This window comes from Ailuropoda melanoleuca, chromosome 7, assembly GCF_002007445.2.
Source record: "Ailuropoda melanoleuca isolate Jingjing chromosome 7, ASM200744v2, whole genome shotgun sequence".
NCBI classification, from domain to species: domain Eukaryota; kingdom Metazoa; phylum Chordata; class Mammalia; order Carnivora; family Ursidae; genus Ailuropoda; species Ailuropoda melanoleuca.
This window is the reverse complement of record NC_048224.1, coordinates 83,668,259-83,692,633: the sequence shown is the minus strand read 5'-3', so window position 1 is coordinate 83,692,633 and position 24,375 is coordinate 83,668,259. Positions and strand designations below refer to the sequence as shown.

General features: G+C 34.7%; 1 protein-coding gene across 3 annotated transcripts in view; it reads left to right on the top strand.

Moving 5' to 3' along the window:
- The window catches only part of RB1 (RB transcriptional corepressor 1), a 155,243-nt gene that overhangs the window by 116,645 nt on the left and 14,223 nt on the right, over positions 1-24,375 (top strand). For all 3 annotated transcript variants that reach the window (XR_004626733.1, XM_034665175.1, XM_034665176.1), the window contains 4 exons: positions 13,165-13,283; positions 17,042-17,187; positions 19,441-19,586; positions 24,089-24,193. Coding sequence is in view for 2 of the 3 variants with exons in the window: in XM_034665175.1 (XP_034521066.1) it covers positions 13,165-13,283; positions 17,042-17,187; positions 19,441-19,586; positions 24,089-24,193 (516 nt within the window). In the remaining variant the exon portion in view is untranslated. The remainder of the gene's footprint in view (positions 1-13,164; positions 13,284-17,041; positions 17,188-19,440; positions 19,587-24,088; positions 24,194-24,375) is intronic.

The window sequence follows — 24,375 nt, the reverse complement described above, 5'->3', positions numbered from 1 at the left end:
TATATATATATATATATATATATATATGCTAAAAGTAAAAGTATGACTCTCCAAAGATTAGGAGCCTGGATCGAACTGAGGATAATTTCAAGATTTGTACCATTGGACAGAACTGAGGATAAATCCAAGATTTGTACCGTCGGTGGTTAGGTGATTGATAACACAGTTAACCAAAGAGGATATTGAGGAATCATAGCTGATTGGTGATGAGGGTAATGAGTTCATGTTAATGTTTGAACATGTGACTATTTGACATGTTTGCCACATATTCATGTGGAGGTCTGAGATATCTAGTTGAATGTAATGGATCTGGAACTTGAATAAGTACCTTTAGTCAGAAATGTAGATTTAGAAATAGCTATAATTAATGCCATGATAGTGGCTCAACCAGCATATATATTGGTAAGAACATCCTAAGGAATATCAGTATTAAAAAAGTAGTAAAGTAAAATGGGAAAGAACTGTCAGAAAGGTCATGGCTTGTCCTAGATTATCTATTTTATATTTGAGTTTCCTTTTGCAGGGTAAATTGATCTTCTAATGATTTGGCTTAGGATAGTACAAAAACATTTCCTATAACGTAGGTCCAATAATATTCCTTAAAATACTCAGAAAACAGTAGCAATTCCCATCTTCCTCTTCCATTATTAATTCTTCTACTAGCACTAGAGATCTTGTGCGTACTCGGATAATCAGAATCTCTTTTAGGAACACCTTGACTTGATAACATTTAAATCCTTGATGTTCTGGAAAGGTTCATACTTGCTTTAGAAATGTATGTTAATTATGAAATATGTAGACTTATAGCTTCTACTTTTTCTATGCAGATTATTTATTCAGTGGGATTTATACTAATCTTGCTGGTAGAGTCTGGTTTCCCTCACAGGATTAAGTGGCAGAGCGGAGGAAGGTGTTGTCCAGAGAGTGATCATGCTGCCAGTTAATTTAAGTAGATAGGTAATGACATGAGGCAGCTTGCCTGAATCCAAGAGAAAAACTGCTCTCTGAATTCTGGACATAGTGCTATAGATATAAATACATAATTTTCAAAGGTCAAGTATTCCACTAAATATTTTCTTTGTAGTCTTTTAAAAAAATCATTTGCTACATTAATTATTTATTTGCTGTATAAGAAATTACCCCAGGATGTGGCAACTTAAAATAACTAAAGTTTGGGGATACCTGTGTGACTTAGTCGGTTAAGCGTCTGCCTTTGGCTCATGTCATGATCCCAGAGTCCTGGGATCAAGTCCTGCACTGGGACTCAGCAGGGAGTCTGCTTCTCCCTCTCCCTCTGCCTGCTGTTCCCCCTGCTTATGTGCACGTTCTCTCTCTCTCTCTCTGACAAATAAATAAATAAAATCTTTAATTAAAAAAAAATAAATGAAGTTTGTTATCTCACACAGTTTCTGAAGGTCAGAAATCTGGCTGGGAGTGCTTAGCTGTGTGGTTTTGTCCCCTGTTCAGTCAGGAGAGACCCTCGAGTTGTCAGCTAAGGATGCAGTCAGTTTAAGGCTTTGCTGGAGTTGGAGAATCTGCTTCCAAGTTCACTCATCTGGTTGTTGGCAGGTCTTATTACTTCTTCAGTGGTTGTTAGCTGGAGGCTTCCTTTGTTTGCCGTGTGGACTTCTCTCCGTGGGACTTCCGGGAGCCTAAAACTGCAGGCTTTTATAAGCTAACTCAGAAGTGACATGCCATCACTTCTGCCATATGCCATTGACCAGACTAACCCTGGTACAATATAGGAGGGGTCTTCACAAAGATATAAATAGCCCAGTGGTAGGGGTTATTGGGGTGATCTTGGAGGCTGGCTGCCACAAGTGATATTTAATGTCAATTAGAAAGCAAGTCATATCACTTTTCTTCTTGGTTCTTGTCTGTATTTTAATTTAACCCTTGATATGGCTATATTGTATAACATTCTAGAAATATTTGAGTATCCATTATATGCTAGGCTCTGAGATTTTATTTTAGAACTGTCTAAAAGTCCCATCTGGATCTTCTTAGTCACCTCCTTCAAATTCTTTAATTAGTTTAATCCCCTGCTGTTTCCTTGTTATAAAATCTATGTTTTAGCTTTATGGAACGAATCATCTCAGTCTTAAGGACTTATGTCCCTGGTGCCATTCTGAGTACTTTATACTTACCATCTCATTTAATTATTATAACAACCAACCCTCTGAGGGAGTATTATTTTCCTCATTTTATGGGAGCTACATGAAGTTTCTTGAGGGCCATATTTTCTCTTGTTTCTGAGCTGTCTATTCTGCTTTCCACTTGAAATGACTTCTATCTTTAGGACTCAAATGAGGTTAATCTCCTTCTAGGAAGTTTTCCCCTAATGTACCTAATCCGAATTCAGTGTCCTTCTCTTGATTTACAGTGTATATACCCTGTGTATCCTTTGACTATGCAACTTACTGCTCTGGATTGCTGGTTTTTATTTACTTATCTGTTTCCTTCATTAGACTAAAGACTGTAGCATAAGGATTAAAAACCCGGGCATTGGAGTGGAAAAGCTTGTGACTAAATCCTGAATCTACCACTTACTGTGCCTTTGGGCAACGTAATCTTAGCCTACCTTTCTTCAGTTGTAGAATGGCATAAAAAATAGTAACTTCCTCCTAGATTGTTGCAGGGGTGAAATAATATAAATAAAGTACTTGGTGCTATGCCTGGCATTCGGTAAATCTATAAACTCTTTGAGAGCAGAATTAGTGAATGCTTATTATATGCCATGTAGTGTATCAAACTCTTTGTGTAATTTAATTCTCACAACAACCCTATGTGGTACTTACTATCATTAATGTTATATTCTTCTCAGTGGCTGTAAAAAATGTCATAAATGTTGAGTATTTGTGGAATGAATGAATGAATGGTAGATGTAATTGTGGGGAGTAGAGCTAATTGTAGAGGGAGACAACACCATGGAAACACAGCTAAAAGCCTAACAGTAGGCACAAAGAATGAAGAGAAAATGAGCAAATGAACATGGTTTACATCATAGTATAGGAGCTAACATCACATGCTCTTGAAACAGACTTGGGTTTAAATCCTTGCTCCACCCTTCATTAGCCACATGACATGGGGCAGATTTCTTAACTTCCATTTTTCAGGTTCTTTGTCTATAAAATGGGGATAATAATAGTATGTATTTAATAGATTTACTGTGAGGATTACATGAGATAATGTTTGTAAAATATTTTGTATAGAACTCGGCATACAGTAGATGCTTAGTAAGTATTCTTAAATTGAGAGAATCAAGAAGACAATTATGGTAAGAGAAGGAAGTAAAATATTACTATGAAGTATGTGGTAATGACTTTGAATCATGAATTATAGTTATCAAGATAAGACACAATAGAAAGAAAGATCACAGTTGTTATTCTACTTTACAGTGTGGTACCCTCTCCAGACAACACCAAATTTTTGCTATGGGTCTGGCATTAAAATTTAGTTCTCATAAAGTGAATGAAATGACTCTAATATTCTATCTTCTTACCCTATCATCACTGTAGCCCAAATGTTGGGAAAATGGGAACCAAAAGTCTTCTGTCAGTGATTGATTATGTCATGATTTAGGGAATTTCTGAGTTTCACAATAGAGACTGCACTTTTATATCTGACTGATCTCAAATTTACCTGGTTATTAGTATTCTAGAAAATAGAATTTAGGGACTGGTTGAAAGGATGCGTTTTGAAGCCTTAAGAAGGCAAGAAATGGAGTTGTTAAAACAGTATTGCCATTTAAGAAAGAGTGAACCAGCTTTTAAAAATTTTTATCAGAATTAGAAAACTAAAGTTAGTTCTTAGAGGGGTGGCAGAGGAGACGTGGCAGGGATCAGGTGGGAGGAAGCTGAAATGGTGGGATTGCATTAGGATCTGCTGAGGAGCTTTTCTAAAATGTAGATATTCCCCCTTCCTGGCATTATCAGAATTTTAGGGGTTGAGGAGGATTCTAATCTGTGTGTTAAATAAATCTTCTGTGGGACTCTTACATATACTGCCTTCCAGCTAAATTAAAAGCTCTATCAGAAAGTAAGAGTTTACCTTATAAAATATAACTGAAACATTCTAAGGATGACCTAGGCCATTGATGGTCTAGACTTAAAATAATGATTAGAGATTGTGAACTCTTATTACACTTAAAGACATACCACACAAGTTAACAGAGCTTGTTGGAATGCACAGGTTTTAGTATAATGGTTTAACAATCGGTTTTACTATCTCATATTTACTTTGTAGATTTTTTTCATTGAAATTAAGTAAAAAATTAAGTGATGTGCTGAAACTGAACTGTGCCTGTAGACCCTCATGTTACCTTTACATGTCAAATTATTGTTGTGCCCACGTTTGGCCAACCCTTATTGTAAGGCTTCAGGACAAGAATGGCCAAGGGGTTTCCAAAGCCAGGGCAGGTGTAGAAGACTCACATCTAGTTCCGTTTCAGATTGGAAACTATAAGGATTATGAAATTCCAAGAACTGACTAGTATGTCCACGTAGAGGTAGAAGCAGCAAAGCCCAAGACCAGTGAAATTCCTCAATAATGTTGGCTTAAGTTTTGAAGTTTGTTTTAGTTTCTTGAAAACAATTCAGTGTCTAGTCATTAAATAATCTTTGACACAAAACTTTGGTGCTATGAATAGGTTAAACCTGCTGCAGTATTTGCTGTCATGGAATAATGTATGTAGGTAAAGGGTACTAATTAGATTCTTGAAGGTAAAAATCTGATGATTTTTCTCTGGTAGACAGGCCCTGATTAAGGCAGGAATTATTTGAGAGAAATGACTTTTCTTATGATTATTTAATCATAGGATATGTGTTTTCATTCTTTTACTTTTTTACAAATCCTTATCATCATCATTATTAATAGATAATTTGATGATTCCTCACTTAAGCATGGCAAGCATGTTTATTCCTCACCTTTGAACTCTCATGCATCCGTCTTGTACTTTTCTGTTCAGTCATAACCCTCTGCTCCTTCCAAGTTTGACAAAACATCCTTGATTTTCATCATATTCAGACATGCTAGTTTCCTTTCACAAGCTTTTATATCCTATTTCTCTTTTAATGTCCGTTTCTCACACTGTATTAGTTCCCTTTATGATATTAATTCTGCATACTGTATGAATTTTTATTCATTTTTCAAATATTCATTATAGGTTTTCTTATGCTTTCAGTTAGAATAAGATCTCTTCTTTGGATTAGGAACAGTAACTTTCCCCTAGCATTTAGGGTAAATTATACAAATAACGACTCTTTAACACAATTTTATCATGATTGTTAGAACAGAGGATGCTCTCAGTGGAAATACTTTCTGTGGCCATTGGAGCTAGTACTGATGGGAGTGCACTTTTGACTTCTGTAATATTTCACTTAGCAAAATGGCTGTCTTAGTTTAATTGCATAAATTTTGCCTTCACACTTGGAACTGCCTACCCAGAGCAAATTTGTCAAAAATCTTCAAGTAACCCTGACCCAGTTTTGGAATTCTTGGCTAATTTTGAGTTAGGAATTCCTTTCTTTAAACAGTATTTTAAAATTAATACAACAAATGCAAAATATAACATATTTTGTAGGTTACATTTTTTAAAAAGACTTTAAATAATACCCAATACCACAAAGTAACTTAATTTGAAATGAAGAAAAAAGGATCTACCCATATTCATAAACTTCTCATTGTTTTTGAAAAAGTTGATGAAGATAACAATTTAGAAAATACTTCTAAAAATACATTTTAGGGTATATAGTTGTTTGGAATATGTGTGTGTGTAAAGTTGTATGTAATTGACATAATAAAATTAGTGCTTTAGAGTTTTCAAGTCCTTAAAATATTTGCTTTTAGTCTATAATTTAACAAAGGGATTGCTGTTTTGAGGGACTTAAAAATTGCTCTAAACAATCACTTTTAATGAAAATCTAGTTAGAATTTTGGGCCTCTTTTGCATAATTTCTAATATTTAACAAGCGTGTTTTTCAAAAATAATGCTTCTAACTAAACATTGCTCAAACTGGTTATAATATAAATTGTCTAACATTGTCAAAATTTGATTCATAGTTCATTATTGTTTTGGTATTTATTATACCAAACAGTTACCCTGGAAAGGAAACTAATATTTTATACAAGCTCTCACTGTTTGGTAAATGATATAATTATGTTAAGCAAATACTGTACAAGTTGTAGATAGTCATCTCTGATTAAATAAGTATGACTGTGTTGTTTTCTGCTAGAAGAATGATTATCAGGAACATTTCACTTTATTAAATAGTGTGTGATACCAGGATTAGCTTTGGTAAAATTAATTCATGCACTTGCTTTATTGCTGCTTTTGTACTAAGAACTTAATGAAAATTATAGTATAGTCAGTGGATAAGAGCTCAGACTCTGGAGCCTGGCTGCCTGAGTTCAAATCCTTTTGTTAGCTTCATTTTCTGTATCTCTCAAGCAGAGATAGTATACGCATAGTGTTTTGTGAAAATTAAATGTGTACATATAGTAAGAATTTACTAATGGTAGCTATTATTGTTAATAACAGATGTTAATATAGATTTATTTTTCAGTAAATCCTTAGGATAAAGATGGAAAACAATAGTTAAATTAATAAAATGTTTTTAGTAAGTCATATTCTAATACTTGTTCTAGGAAGCTACTCTATTCCTTCTTTATTTTTAAAAAATAGCTTAAAAGAGTTTTGGTTTTTATATTTATAAACCTCAAATGTTACTATCCTACACTCTGAAAATAATTTTAGTGCATAACACAGTATATAAAATGCAGTCATAATTTACTAAAATAGCCAAGTTTTGTGATCCGTAAAATGAATAATGATAACACTTAATTCACAGATTTATTTTGGAGATTACATGAGATAATGCATTTGAATTAACTTTGTAAATTGAAAGTGCTTTAATTCTCGTCTAAGCAAAGCATAAAAGTGATATATCATTCTGTATCTTAAATGTATCTTAAATTAACTAACTTTCATTACCAGTTTAGTGTTCAGTGGCCCAAAGGGCAAATTTCATAGTAGGGTCAATGCAAGTACAAGTGAACACCTCCTTAAATTTTGCATCCAAGACACCTCTCTTGCTTCACCCTAATCCTGGCCCTGTTTTATACTGCTTATACATATTTTTCTCTTGGAGAGACGATAGTCTGAAAGACATTTTGGTTGATAATATACTAATGCTGAAATAAAAATAACCCTAGTATACTGGTAATTTCATATTTTTGGTTCTGCTTACAGCGAAGCTAAGGTCTTAAGTTAGTGAATAGTAGGCTTTTCTTTTTTAAATTTCAGATCAATTGCATTAATTCCTGAGTTATATGCATACAACTCCAAAGTTGTTTGATCTCACTGGACTTGGTACTAAACCTGCCTGGCACATTCTTCATGCATGTTGGAGCTAGGAAGTTGGAAATTGATAGGAAATTCTGCCACTTGAAACAGAGCTAAGGCAGTATGGGTTATGGTGCCCTCTTATCAACTGGAAGACATTCCTGAAAGCAAACAATAAATCATTTAGTTATTCAGTAAATATTTTTAGAACCCCAGGTCTATGCTAGGAATGTATATAATAGGAAGCAAGACACGGTTGAACTAGCTATCTTTATATTAGTGATTTATGACAAGAAAAATCTCTAGCCTAAAATATAGTTTCTATTGTAATAGATGTCCCATTTCTCTTAGATTATTCAAACTTTTTAGCATGGTCTTTGTAATTTTGGATCATCAAGCAGCTGTTTACCTTTTTATTTAGCAGCCTCTCCATTACTGCACCACCACTTTACTTTAAGACCAGTAGCCTCTTTATATTTCCTAAAATAACACCAGTTCCTCAGCACATCTTCTTTCATCTTGGGAGACCTCTGCCTCTTGCTTCTCTCAAAGCACAGCCTCTTTTTCTTACTTCAAGTCTTAGCGGCCATGTTACCTTCTCAGATGCATCTTCCTTGAACCACCCCCCAGGGCCTCCATTTGTATTTTTGATAAGAAATTCTGTTGTTGGGGTGCCTGCGTGGCTCAGCCGTTAAGCGTCTGCCTTCAGCTCAGGTCATGATCCTGGGGTCCTGGGATTGAGCCCCTCATCTGGCTCCCTGCTTGGCGGGAAGCCTGTTTCTCCCTCTCACACTCCCCTTGCTTGTGTTCCCTCTCTCGTTGTCTCTCTCTGTCAAATAATAAATAAAATCTTAAAAAAAAAATTCTGTTGTTTCATAGAATTTTTCTGAATCTGTCATTACCTACTTATTTCCTTGTTTGTGTGTTGTCTGCTTCTTCCCGTTGGACTCTGAGCACCAGGTAGGGAGGAGCCATATCTGTTCCTTGTACATAGGAAGTATTCAATAAATGTTTGATGTTTAGTGGATATGGTTTTTACAGACAAAACTAATTTTTAGTTTTACTCTGGGTTGCCTAAATGCTCCACTCTACTCCGCTGCAATTCACTTTGAAAAAAGTCTTCTAAATAATAGGCATTCTGAAATAATTTTCATGTTTTTATTTTCTTTGTATAAAGTACACATACATATGTGTTTACTAATGCTTAAAGGGAAAAGATGGGGGAAAGGAGTAGGTAAATATTTTATTTTTAAAGGATCTAGGGTGTATATTAAGGTGGAATTAACCTCAAAGAACTTTGAACACTTTTGCCTACTCACTTTTTTCATTTATTCAACAAATGTTTATTGAGTCCCTACTGTGTGCCATGCATTTTTAGACACTGGGGATACTGTTGTGAACAAGATAACTCGAGGAAACAGTTAATAAACAAGTAAACAAATGAAAACATAATACAATTTCAAATAGTGATCAGTATTGTGAATAAAATAGAGCAGAGTTGGGAGTACTAGCAAAGTGGGAATTATGACTGTCTTGGACAGGATGTTCAGAGAAGGCTTTACTGAGGAGGTGTTATTTAAGGAGACGGCGTGAATAATGGAGGGGGTTGAGTCATGGGAAGCTCTGGTAAAGAGCATAGTAGACAGAGGAAACAGTAAATACAGAAATTGAGACAGTGAGAGTCATGCTGTGTTCAAGGAACAGAAAGAAGACCAGTATGGCAGGAGTAAGTAACGAGGAAAGTAGTAGAAAGTAAGGCCTGAGAGGGGGCTATATCTCAAGGGGCCCTGGCTTAGTAAGCCAGGATAAAAAGTTTGGATTTATTCTAGTGTAGATGGGAAGTCATTGGAGGGTTTTGAGTAGGGGGGAGGGTGTGGAGAGTAGTTTATCAGCTTTATTGAGAAGAACTGGGAGGCAGCAAGAGTGGAAGTATGAAAATCAGTTGGAGGATCCCTTTGTGGTAGTACAGACAAGAGATAATAATGGCTTAGACTATAGTGATGTTAGAGATGATGAGAAGTTAGACCTGGGATGTATTTTGAAGTTAGAGTCAACATGACTTCCCAGGATTGGATAGTGGAGTTCGAGGGAAAGAGTAATTAAAGATGACTCCTTTTTTGATTTGGACAACTATATGTAAGGAATGATAATGATATGGGAAAAACTAGAAAACAGTGTTTTTTTGGTGGTAGAGGATTGTTAAAGTTTATTTTGCACATAGACATCAACTAAACAAGTTGAATTAGGTGGAAGAGGACAGATGCCTCGGAAATGATTCTTCAAGTCCATCGATAATCTGGCAATGGGGCGATTGTTTGTAATTTTTATTTCCTACCATAGAGCCTCCTACAGAGTAGACAACAAATACTGGGCGGTTGGATGGAATGTATGAGGTGGACATTCATACATTTGAACAGATACCATTTTCCTTTGTATAAAGGCATTTATTTAGATGTGTAAGTAAGAACTTAACTATAATAATTTCAAATGTTTACATAACACTCTGTGCCTGGCTCTGTTGTAAATGCTTAACATGTATCATTAATTCACTTAATTCTCACAATACTGTGATTTAAGTATTGTCATTAGTATCTCCACTTTACAGTTGAGAAAAGTGGGTCGTAATGAGGTTAAGCAACTTGTTCAAAGTCATGCTGCCAATAAGGGCCAGGATGTGAACCCATGTGTGGCTCCAAAGTCTCACACCAGTCCACTGCCCTATACTTCCGCCCAATATCATGACATACTCATTGTCGTAAACTTATACCTGTATATCTGTGTGACCACTTGGGTTGGGGGAGGTGAAGTAATAAAAGTGATACTTGAGTGAAACATAAAGACTTGGTAAAAAACGTTACCTTAATCCTTGGAGGAGGCATTCACTTTAGTATAACCCTATTATGCTATTCTGAAGAGAAAGTAAAATGCCTGATTAGTAGCATACCTAAATCCTATAAAGACTCAGGTTTACTTGCATTTCTTTGTGAGTCTTTTTTTTTAATTTTTTTAATGAACATATAATGTATTATTTGTTTCAGGGGTACAGGTCTGTGATTCATCAGTCTTACACAACACCCAGTGCTCACCACAACACATATCCTCCCCAATGTCTATCACCTAGTCACCCCATCCCCTTACCCCCTTCCCCTCCAGCAACCTTCAGTTCGTTTCCTAAGATTAAGCGTTTTATAGTTTGTCTCCCTCTCTGGTTTCATCTTATTTCATTTTTTCCTTCTTTGTGGGTCTTAGGGTCTCTTAAAATGTCATTGAGAGAAAAATGGGAATAGGCCACTCCTGTTGAATATATGTGGATTTACACCCACACTATTTTTGTTAAATAAATATATTTTGTATATAATTTTGTATATAATTTGTCAGTGGGTAGAAAATGTAAAACACTATGACATCCATGCCTTAGCTGGTGGTGTTAGCATTACTTTACTCCAATGAAAGCACTCACTTAGATTGCACTTCAGAGTGCCCTTAATGAAAGGAAAGAATAGGAAAGAATAAGTTGATAATAAAAATTACATTTGTAATTTACATTTATATGGCTCCTGGGTGTCTCAGTCAGTTAAGCATCTGCCTCTGCTCAGGTCATGATCCCAGGGTCCTGGGATTGAGTCTCCTATGGGGCTCCCTGTTCAGTGGGGAGTCTGCTCTCCCTCTGCCCCGCCCCCCCACTCATTCTCGCTCTCTCTCACAAAAATAAATAAATAAATAAATACATCTTTTAAAAAATTACATTATGGGGGTTGTAGAAAAAAACCCAATATTGTTTATTTGTTAAAGATTTAGCTTAACTTAGTTTATTGTGGTTTTAGTCAAATAGAAGTTTTTAGTCAGATCAGTTCATCTTTTTCTTTATGACTTCTGGGTTTTGGTCAAACCCACAAAGTCCTTCCTTATCAAGAAGTTGTAAAGATTTCTAATAATTTCTAATACTTTTAGAATTTCTAATAATTTTTAAATTTTGTTTTTTAATATAAGTAATTCATTTTCTATGTATTGTGAAGGTTTAATGATCTCTTCCTTTCAAATTGCTAAGTTTTTCAACACTTTATTGAATGGACTATTCTTAATATTTTTACGAAATCTACTTATTTTCTACATTGCTTTGCATATTTATTACTGTTGTACCACTTTCCCTTTTGATATAAACCCAGCATCTTGGCAATCTCTCTGTTTTCTTGTTTTTCCTAGTTCAAGGATTAAAAAAGTAAATCATGTATGGACCCCCTTTTTATGAACTTGAAAGCAGTCACCTCCAGAAAATTATAAATTTTGAATCAGTCTTTTAGTGACTTTTACTGCTGGTCTTATCTTTTTGTAAATGATAAATTAGACTTTCAAACTTTTTTCTTGATATATTGAAGTGTAATTATTTTTCATACTGTGAATAATGGTATTGTCATTTTTTTCATTTAATACTTTAATCTTACGTTTCTTTTCCTTGTTGAGCTGGCTGGAACCTCACATATAGTGTTGAATAGAAAGCATGATAATCGGCATCCTTTTGTTGTCTCTGATTTTTTTAAGGGCAATGCTTGTAGTGTTCACCATTACATATAATGTTTGCTGTGGGTTTTGGTATGTTTGTATATGCCATTTATCAAATTAGGAAGTACCCTGCCATTCCTGGTTGAATAAGTTCGTCCTTCCTTTCCTTCCTTCCCTCTCTTTCCTTCCTTCCCTCTCTGCCCTCCTTTTCCTTCCTCCCTCCCTTCCTTCCTTCCTTTTAATTACAAATGGGTTTTAAAATGAGAACTTATTCCTTCATTGATTTTGATCAGATTTTTCACCTTTGATAAGATTTTTTCGTGTTGTACCAGTTTTGCAACATGGATAAACTCAACTTTGGTAATGATATATTCTCTTTTTGACACTGCTGATTTGAGTTGCTGTGATTTCTTGTTTAGGATTTTTATATCTCTGTTCATGAGTGAGAATGGGCTATAATTATCTTTTCGATGTCCTTGACAAATTTTAGTATCACTGTTGTACTAGCCCCATAAAATGAGACCAAGAATGTTTCAACTTTTTCCATTCTCAGAAGGATTTGAGTAAAAGTGGAATCATCTGTTCTTTGAATGATTGGTAGATTTCACTGGTAAAACCAAAGGTGCTTGATATGCTTGATATCCTTGTAGGGAGATATTTAATTACTGCTTTAGGTTTTTTAATAGTTTATAGGACTATTGATACTTTTTAAATTTTTAAAATTTATTTATTTATTTATTTATTTATTTATTTATTTATTTATTTATTTAGGAAATTTCCACTTGGTCTGAGTTTTCCAGTTCATTGACATTAAATTAATCATAACAGTCCCCTATTATCTTTCTAATTTTGGTGATGATGGTTCCACTTTTTGCTCCTAATACTGTTTATCTCCTCTATTTTTCTCATTCTGACTGGAGGTTTGTTTAATTTTAGTAGTTAATTCAAAGAACTGGTTATTAGCTTTGTGATCAAACTGTATATTTTATCTTTGTTTTTAGTTTCATTAAATTATGCTCATATCTTTATTATTTCTGTCTTTGTATCTTCTTTGGGTCTTTTCTGTGTATTTTTTTCTTTCAATTTCTTTTCTAATATAAGCATTTAAAGTTATACATTTTTCTAGTCCTTTACGTATATAGAACAAAAGTTGGCCTTGGTATTTTCAAGGTGGAGAAAAGGATCTCATCTGAATTCTAAATTGCTGCTGTCAATTGTAACTAAATTTGTAGTGCTCACCATGTCAGACAATATGATTTTGATAAGTACATGGGAGAATCATACTTACCAATGTGGTTTTAACGTCATCTGGTTTCATATAGGATTCACCTTTATTTGATCTGATTAAACAAGCAAAAGACCGAGAAGGACCAGCTGATCACCTTGAATCTGCTTGTACTCTCAACCTTCCTCTCCAGAGTAATCACACTGCAGCGGATATGTAAGTAGAATGTGTGTTATGCTATTCATTCAACGGGCAAATAGGTTTTGAGCATGGTATAATGCAAGATATTATATAGAAACTGTAGGGAATAGAATTTTGAATAAGATATTTGTCTTGCTTTGAAGAAGCAGGAATATAAGGTACCCAAATAAAGATCATATAAAGTGGTACAGAGTGCTGCTGAGATTGCTCAGGGATGATGTAATGAGGATAGTTTTCATGGTGGAGATGGCAATTTAATTAGGCGTGAAAGATGGAAAATAGGATTTCTATATGGAAACTGGAGAGGAGGGAGGAGACACAGTGTTCCAAGAGTCAGAAATGGCATGAATTCCAAAATGTAAGGCCAGAAAAGTAGGAACCATTTTCAGGGAGTACAGATCAGTGCATTTGGGGTGAAGCATAGGGTAGGCATAGGAACTAGGATGGAATATGTGACTAAATTAATTGATAAGTACATCATGATGATGATGATGATGATGGAAGAAGAAAGCAAATAGCTAATATTTAATGAAGGTTCACTGTGTGCTGGACAGTTGCCTAAGTTTCCCATTTAATTTTCATAACAGCCCTGTAAGGTAGTAGATTCTGCTATCAGCCTCAGTTATCTGTAAAATAGGAATTAGAGAGATAAGGTAACTTGCCAAAAGTCAACAGAAATCAAACCCAAGAAATCTGACCCCAAAACTCATGTTTTTAAACATTCCAGCTACTGTGCCTTTTCATAGAAATGTGCCTACTGTTATTTCTATTTAGTTCTGTCTAGGAATTGACATTATGATGTTCTGTGATTAGTTCAGGGACTATTTTCCAGAGATGTCCTTTCCATGCTAACTTGTACCCAGAGTATTTCTAGCATATAATGCCTCTGTCTTCACATATAAGGTTGTTTGCTAGGTTAGGCACTAATATAAATAAGTCAAGCCTTATCTTTTTCTAAGTGCTAGGGTGTTTTCTAGCCACTGGAATAAAAGGCAGGTAAGATGAAATAGGTTCTTCCTCTCATAATGCTTACGTTATGGGGGAAATAAACTAATACATGATGTGTTTTTAGAGTATACTAAATTTGGGCATCTGGTTGGCTTAGTCAGTAGAGCATGTGACTCTTGATCTTGGGGTTGAGTTCAAGCCCCATGTTGGGAGTAGAGATTACTTAAAAAAAAGAAAAAAGAGAGTATACTAAGTACTATAATGGAAATAAAGTGATGTGAGAGAAACTGAGAGTGTAGGAATGTTTAGGGAAGCTTTTTCTGATAAAATGATATTTGACCTGAGACCTCAAGGACAAGTGGGTGCTGGTTAGGCACACGTCTGCATCTTGTACATTCCAGCAGAGCAAAAGGCAAGTACAGTGGCCCTAAGGCAGATCAAACTTAGCTGGTCCAAGGAGCATAAAGAAATCCCAGTGTGGCTGGGGTAAAGTGAGTAAGAGGAGGTTGGAAGTACAAAAGGAGGTTGGAGAGGCAAACTGAGGCCAGACCTTGTAGATTCCCATGGGCCATAGGAAAGGGTTTGGATTTTAGCTGAACAATGGGAAAGCATTAAAGTTTTAAGTAATGGTGCAGCTTGCTATACTTTGTATTTTTAAAGGGCCATTTTCTGGCTGCTGTTTGAAGTAAAGGTGGGTTTGGAGGAGGGCAAGGAAGCAGTAGGAAGACCAATTTGGAGACACGTTTAGTAGTCCAAGTGAAAGATGTAAGTGTCTTGGTCTAAGATATGTCAGTAGAGATAGAAAGAAATGGAATGATCTAGGATGTATTTTAGAGGAAGATTTAATAAGACTTGGTTTTGCATTGCGTTTGGGGAATTGGGAAAAGGGAGAAATTAAAAATAACTCCTAGATTTTAGATTTAAGAAACTGGATGTAATGTGGAGTCGTTTATTGAGATGGGAAAAACAGAAGGAAGAAATCAAGAGCTTCCCTTTGGCCTTCTTTTTTTTTTTTTTTTGAAAGGGGGTAACTTTTTTTTTAAAAAAATATTTTATTTATTTATTTGACAGAGAGAGACAGCGAGAGAGGGAACACAAGCAGGGGGAGTGGGAGAGGAAGAAGCAGTCTTCCAGCGGAGGAGCCTGATGGGGGGCTTGATCCCATAACGCCGGGATCACCCCTCCCTTTGGCCTTCTTAAGTTTGAGATTCAAGTAGTGATGTTCTATAGGTAGTTGAATATTTGTACCTAGAACTCCAAGGAAACCAACTCCTGTCCAAGTTAAGTTTGTCTACAATATTGTGAAATAGAGAATTGAGGGCAAGTCCTCGATTGGAAGTAGACTAGACCCTGGTACTTGAAAGATTACGATGGTGATTCCCTTTTCCTAGTGTACTAGTTAACATATTACATGTAGTAGATACATCCACAGTAAAGTACAAATCCTCCTTCCTGCTTAGAATTATTTCTCAGCTACTAAGACAAAATTAGAAAGTAGATCTGGATTATCCTATAAAAAAGCAACACAAGAGTGGTAGAATGTCAGAAATTGAGAGGGAATATTTATTAAAATCTCTGTGTTGATTTATGTCTGACTTATTTAGTATACAGATGTAAATCTTCCTTGATAATGTATCTGAATACTAGACTTCTGTACTAGGTGGTATTTGTTTTATCATATATATGAACCATAGTTATCAATGAAACATTTTTAAGAGGAAAATCAGAAACATGACAACACTGTTTTGGTATTAATAACTTATTCTTTTAACCTGGAGTTATTTTATGATCTCAATCTCACTATAATTATTAAACTTGATCATATACACATATGCAGCTATCTTTTTTTCAATAAAGCAATAACTCTCAGAAAAAGCCATTCATTAAAATAGTTAGAAATGATAATGACAAGCTTAGTTTTCCTATTAGGCTGTATCTTTTCCAGCTTGTGTTTAAATAGCTTGCTGAAACTAGTACAACCACTCTAGCAAACAGTATGGAGGATCCTCAGAAAGCTAGAAATAGAACTACCCTATGATCCAGTAATTGCACTATTAGGTATTTACCCACAAAAATACAGATTCGAAGGGGCACATATATCCCTATGTTTATAGCAGCATTATCAACAACAGCCAACCTATGGAAAGAATCCAGCTGTCCATCAACTGATGAATGGATAAAGGAGATGTTGTGTGTGTGTGTGTGTGTGTGTATTACTCAGCCATCAAAAAGAATGACATCTTGCCATTTGTAACAACATGGATGGAGCTGGAGTGTATTATGCTAAGCGAAATAAGTCAGAGAAAGAAAGAAAAAGAAAGAGAAAGACCATAACATCTCACTCATATGTGGAATTAAGAAACAAAACAGATGAACATAGGGGAAGGGGAGAAAAAGAGAGAGGGGAAATAAACCGTAAGAGACTCTTAACGATAGCAAACTGAGGGGAGTGATGGAGGGAGGTGAGTGGGGGAAGGGCTAGATGGGTGATGGGTATTAAAGAGGGCACTTGTTATGATGAGCACTGTGTTATAAGTAAGTGCTGAATCACTGAATTCTACTCCTGAAACCTGTACTGCATTGTATGTTAAATAACTAGAATTTAAATAAAAATTAAAAAAATAGTTTGCTGAGGGAAGGAATTTGGTATAGAATAACAGATTAAATAGATATGTTCTGATGCATGTGTACAGCCGTGTGTGTGTGTGTGTGTGTGTGTGAGAGAGAGAGAGAGAGAGAAAGAGAGAGAGGGAGAGACAGACAGAGAGAGAGAGAGAGACTCTTAGGGAACTTCAAATGAAGGCTTTTTCTTTGAATGTGTCTAGGTATCTTTCTCCTGTAAGATCCCCAAAGAAAAAAGGATCAACTATACGTGTAAATTCTACTGCAAACACAGAGGCACAAGCAACCTCAGCCTTCCAGACTCAGAAGCCATTGAAATCTACCTCCCTTTCACTTTTTTACAAAAAAGGTTAGTAGATGATTATTTTTGAGAAGAAGGACTCTGGAACCTGGATGTGATTGGGTTCATATCATGGCTCTTCTGCTTACTGGGTATGACCTTGGCAAATTCACTTAATATCTCTATGCCTCAGTTTCTTCATCTGTAAAGTAGAAATGATAATGATAATAATAATCTATTTGGAATAAAATAATCTACCTTATAAGGTTTCTGAGTTAATTAAATGAATTAATACATAAACTGTTTCAAACAGTGCCTAGCACATAGTTAGCACTCAGCAAGTGTTAGAGGTTGTTATTGTTGCTGCTGCTGCTTTTGTCATGCTTTCAAATTTATGTTTGGAAGTATTTACCCCTGACATTACTTCTTCTGTTCAGGTGTGTATGTAGAGTTAAGATTGTACAGTGTGCTGTAGCCCAATGTAGGCACATTTCCCGCTAATTAGGTTGTATAGCATTCTCTGATTATGTGTGTATGAGGTGGAGCAGGGGTGTCTGTGCATGCGTATATACAGCTGACCCTTGAATGATGTGGGGATTAGGGGCGCTAATCCCGCATGCAGTCAAAAATCCACATATAGCTTTTGATTCACCAGAAACTTTACTAATAGCCTACTGTTGACTAGAAGCCTTGCCAACAGTATAAAGAATTGATTTAACATATATTTTATGTTATATGTATTATATTCTGTACTCCTTACAGTAAAGTAAGCTAGAGAAAAGAAACTGTTATTAAGAAAATCATAAGGAAAATACATTTATAGTACTGTCCTCTATTTATTGAAAAAAAAAATCCATGTGTAAGTGGACCGTGTTAGTTCAAACCCATGTTGTGTAAGAGTCAGCCATATGTGCAGGTGCATACCAACTGCAGCTCTCTGAAGGGACATAAAAGGCCAGATTACTCTGTGACAAATCTTTTTTCTGATTTTATTCAAGTCAGAAATATACTCAGTTTTATAGGCATATCGTAAGATAACCCTTAAGTTAGAGCAGTGTTTCCAGAGTGTGGTCCCCAACCAAGCAGAATCCACCTCACCTGGAGAGTTGTAGAGAGGAAAATTTTTGTTTAGGCCCCATCTTAGAATTACTCAGTCAGAAACTCTAGGATGAAGTGCAAAAAGAAAAAAAAATTCCTTATTTTAACAAGCCTTCCAAGGCTAGTCTGATGCACGCTAAAGTAAGAACCACTGGGATAGTTAACTAAAAAATTCTGATTACTTTATGCAAGTCTTTGAAAGGTACATTTAAAGCAAGAGTCATTATATTTAAAGTAGATGGGAAAAAAATTAAATTTTGTGGATTCCTTTTCTCCAAACCTAAAATCCAATAGTATTTTTATAGACTTTCTAAATAAATCTTATGTTAGTATTCAAGTATTATTTTGCCTTCTACATACCTAACTCTGTACTAAGACTAGGGATTATTTATTCATAAAGAAAATAGTGGTAAAGGTGAGGTTACTGTTAACATGCTGTTTATACTATTGGTGGAAATGCAAACTGGTGCAGTCACTCTGGAGAACAGTATGGAGGTTCCTCAAAAAGTTAAAAATTGAACTACCCTATAATCCAGCAATTGCACAACTAGGTATTTACCCAAAGGATACAAAAATACTAATTTGAAGGGGTATATGAACCCCAGTGTTTATAGCAGCATTATCTACAGTAGCCAAGCTATGGAAACAGACCAAGTGTCCATTGATTGAAGAATAGGTAAGGAAGATGCGGTATAAATATGCAATGGAATAGTACCCAGGCATAAACATGAATGAAATCTTGCCATTTGCAATGATGTGGATAGAGCTAGAGAATATAATGCTAAGTGAAATAAGTCAGTCAGAGTCAGGCAAATTCCATATGATCTCACTCATATGTGAAATTGAAGAAACAAAACAGATGAACATAGAGGAAGAAAAAAGGGAAAACCAAGAAACAGACTCTTACCTATGGAGAACAAACTGATGTTTCCCAGAGCGGGAGGTGGGTGAAATAGGTGATGGGTATTAAGAAGGGCACTTGGGATGAGCAGTGGGTGTTGTATGGAAGTGATGAATCACTAAACTGTACACCTGAAGCTAATATTATGCTGTATATTAACTAACTGGAATTTAAATAAAAACTTGAAAAAAACAGAAAAAGATAAAATGCTGTTTAACAGCATTGTGGTTATAGCAATTTAATATTTGAAAATATAGCAATTTAATATCCACTTGTAATTCAAAATGAATAGTAAACATGACTAATTCCCCTTATCTCTTCAGTGTACCGACTAGCATATCTTCGACTAAATACCCTGTGTGCACGCCTTCTGTCTGACCACCCAGAACTAGAACACATCATCTGGACCCTTTTTCAGCACACACTGCAAAATGAGTATGAACTCATGAGGGACAGGCATTTGGATCAGGTAAGAAAATAATGCACTTCACCTCTCTTCTCCTACTTATTTGTTAACTGTGTATTGATTTCTTAAAAGGTTAGATTCAAATGAGAAGCTAGATCAATTTAGCAGACTTAATATATATGCATTTGTTGGCTACCTTTTATAATTTTGCTGTAATTCTTAGAGCTTTAGAGCTTGGGAGTATTTCAGTAACTTGTTTAATGACATAAAAGATCTTACAAAAATCATTGAAAAAATTTATTGGTGGTTTTTCTGTCTTGTAAACTAGATTTCATGTTAGTATGGAAAAGGCACGAGACCTAAGAACAAGTTGATCTAAAACAGTGCCTATTGAATGAATGAATGAACAAACTAATGAATGACTTAATTTACAGAGAATGTTCTCTTGTATCTTCCTTTTTCTTCTCTGTATGCAGAACAATAAGACATATTTTGATAACACTTATTGAGATATAATTCACATACCTTACAGATTACCCATATAAAGTGTACAATCCAGTGGTTTTTAGTATATTCATAGAGTTGTGCAACCATCACCAAAATCACTTTTAAAAACATTTTTATCGTGCCAAGAAGAAATGCCACACCCTTCAATACTCACCTCCTGTTCCCCTACTTCCTCCAGACCCAGGCAACATTGATCTTTCTATGTCTATAGATTTGTCTGTTTTGGGACATTTTATATAAACGGAATGATATAATACATTGTCTTTTGTGCCTGGCGTCTTTAATTTAGTGTAATGTTTTCATTGTTCATCTGTATTATAGCTTGTATCAGTACTTCATTCCTTTTATTGCCAAATAATATTCCATTGTATGGATATACCACATTTATCTGTTTATCATTTGGTATACATTTTTTTCTGTTTTTTGGCTATTATGAATAATGTTGGCTATGAACATTTATGTACAAGTTTTGTGTGGATATATGTTTCCAGTTCTCTTGGATGTATACCTAGAAGTAGAATTGCCAGGTTATATGATAACTATATGTGTAACCTTTGAGGACAGATTGTTTTCCAATATATCCACACCATTCTGCATTCCTACCAGCAGTGTATGGGTTTCCAATTTCTCCATATCCTCACCAGCCTTATTTACTTTTTAAATTATAATCATCCTAGTGAGTATAGAGTGGTATCTCTTTATGGTTTTAATTTGCATTTCCCTGATGGCTAATGATATTGATTGAGAATCTTTTCATGTGCTTATTGGTCATTTGTATATCTTCTTTAGAGAAATATCTACTCAGCTCATTTGCATATTTTTAAATTGAGTTGTCTATTTCTTATTGAGTTATAAGGGTTCTGTAAGTAGTCTACATTAAAGTCCCTAATTTCATATGATTTGCAAATGTTTTCTCCAGTTCTCTGAGTTGTCCTTTCACTTTCTTGATGATGTCCTTTGAGGCACAAAAGTTTTTAATTTTGATCATGTTCCATTTATCTATTTTTTTCTATTGTTACTGCTGCTTTTGGTGTCATATCTAAGAAACCATTGCCAAATCAGAGATCACGAAGATTTATCCTTGTTTTTCTCCAAGAGTTTTATACTTTTAGCTCTTACATTTACATTTTGATTCATTCTGAGTTAATTTTTGTGTATGGTGTGAGATAGGGGTCTAACTTTACTCTTTTGTATGTGAATACTACTTGTTCCAGCACCATTTCTTAAAAATTCTTTTCTTTCTCTGTTGACAGTTGTCAAAAATCAACTAACTGTATATATGTAAAAGTTCATTTCTGGTTTCTTAATTGTACTCCATTGATCTGTATGTCTCCTCTTATGCCAGTACACCACTGTCTTAATTACTGTAGCTTTGTAGTAAATTTTGGAATATGGAAGTGTGGGGGCACCTGGGTGGCTCAGTCCGTTAAGCATCTGACTCTTGATTACACTCAGGTCATAATCTCAGGGTCATGATCCCAGGGTCATGAGATCAAGCCCCACTTGGGACTCTGTGCTCACCGGGGAGTCTGCTTGAGATTCTCTCCGTCTCCCTCTCTTTCTCCCCCTCCCCTACTCACACACACACTCTTGTGTGTGCCCTTTCTTCCATAAATAAATAAATAAATAAATAAATAAATAAATAAATAAATCTTTTTAAAAAAAGAAATAGGGAGAAATTTTGCTCTTCTTTTCCAAGATTTGTTGTACTATTCTAAAGCTTGCATTTCCATATGAATTTCAGGATCAGCTTGTCAATTTCTGCAAAGAAGCCAACTGGGATTTTGATAGGGATTATACTGAATCATAGATCAATTCGAAGAGCTCTCTTATCATAACAATATTAAGTATGCTAGTCCATGAACATGTATGATGTCTTATCATTTATTTAGATGTTCTTTACTTTTTTTCAGTTATGTTTTAAAATTTTCAGAGTATAGTCTTGTTATATTAAATGTATATGCCTCAGTATTTTATTCCTTTTAACACTATTGTAACTGGAATTGTTTCTTTAATTTCTTGTTTGCATTATTCATTACAAATGTGTAGAAATACAATTTATTTTCATATATTGATCTTGTTATCCTACAGTTTTGTTGAAGTAGTTTATCAGTTCTAATAGTTTTTAGTGGATTCCTTAAGATTTTCAATATATAAGATCATATTATCTTCAAATAGAGATAGTTTTACTTTTTCCTTTTCAGTCTGTACAACAGTTATTTCGCTTACTTGTCAAATTGCTCTGGTGTAGAACCTCCAGAACAATGTTGAGTGAAAGTGGTGAGAAGGGACATCCTTGTCTTACTCCTGGTCTTAGGGGAAAGCATTCAGCCTTTCACCATTAAATGTATTGTTAGCTATGGAGTTTTTGTATACACCCTTTATCAAGTAGAGGAAGTTCCCATCTATTCCTAGTTGTTTTTATCATGAAAGTGTGTTGAATTTTGTCAAATGCTTTTTCTGTATCTATTGAGATGATCATTGGGGTTTTTCCCCTTTTACTGTTTTGATCTGTGATATATTACATTAATTGATTTTCAGATGTTAAACCAACCTTGCATTTCTGGAATGAATCCCACTTGGTCATAATATATAATACATTTGATGTGCTGCTGGATTCAGCTTGTTTTTGTAAAAGATGTTTGTATCTATAATCATAAAAGATAATGGTAATTTTCCTCTGACATCTGGTTTTGTTATCAGAGTACTACTATCCTAAGAGAATTAGTTGGGAAGTGTTCCCTCTTCTAATTTCAGAAGAGTTTGTGAAGAATTGGTATTGATTCTTTTTTAACGGCTTGGTAGAATTCACCAGTGAAGCCGTCTGGGCCTGGACTTTTGTTTGTAGACAGTTTTGAATTAATAATTCTAGCTAATATTTTCTGTTTCTTCTTTACTAAGTTTTGGTGGTCTGTGTCTTTTCTTAAAATTTGCCATTCCATTTTAGATATCTATTTTGTTGGTATGCAGCTGTTCATAATGTTCCCTTGTAATCCCTTTATTTCTGTAAGGTCAGTAGTAATGTTCCCAAAAAGAATGATATTTTCAGCAGTGAATTAGTGTATAAGGGTATAACCTCCAAATATGTATATTATACAAGAGTATATTTGGGTATATAAATTCTAGTATGTTGGATTTTTAAAAGTAGGCACTCATTGCCTTATACTTTGCTACAATATAGAAAAACAGTAGTGCTAAGGATTTCTAAAGAGAGTAGGTATCTGAAATCAAGATTTTTGTGGAGAGGTACCTTAGGAAAAGAATTGAAGTAGGAGAAAAATGTAAATTAGCAAAAAGATATTAGATGGCATTCTGAATGGGAAGAATAGTAGACTTGGGCCTGGTAGGATGCAGAGCAAGGGATGATGAGTAGATACTCTTGGCAATAGTAGATATGAGCAAGAATGTTGCAGAGATATATGTACTTAAATTTGGCAATAAAATTCATACAAAAGTTTGATTTTTTCAATTTGTAGGGAATCATTTCAAATCTTATTTTAACATTAATAATCTTTTTATTGAAATATGCATATAAAACATCCATATATTATAAGGATACATCTTAATGCAAATTCATCAACTGAACTCATCTGTATAACCTGCATCCAAATCAAGAACATTAGCTACAATACAAAGACTCTCTCCTGCCCCCTTTCAAGCCCCTTACCACCATCACCAAGTATATTCAATATTATTTTATCTGATAGTTTGAACCTTTGACACAACTGGTTTTTTTTTAAGTGCTAGTTACACAGTTAACTGATTCCAGATTCAGCTTTTCTGGGAAAAATCTTAGGAACAGGGGTCAAAGTTAGGGTTATTTACAAACCAGATGATCAGTTCTAATAATCAAGATTTGACTTTTGCATTTGTTCTTTAAACAAAATTTGGGTTAAACAAACTTCACATCACCTTTCTAACTGAGCTTGGGATGGGAAAAGATAATCCTATAGGAACTTAAATTTCCATTTTTTAAAACTGAAAGAAAGATAACAGTACTTTTTAGAGCACAACTATGTAACAAATTCAGATATTTTTATATTGCATTGATTTACCAGATTATGATGTGTTCCATGTATGGCATATGCAAAGTGAAGAATATAGACCTTAAATTCAAAATCATTGTAACAGCATACAAGGATCTTCCTCATGCTGTTCAGGAGGTAGGTAATCTTCCATGGTAAGACTGTTTTTTGATATATCCATATCTATAATAAATGATAATGTAAGTCATAAATTAGATCATATATTCTGATCTTATTATATAAATTCACATATCAATTTTTTACCTTTAAATTGGAATTGGAAAGTTAAAGCACTTTAATATCCAAATTCATATGATAAA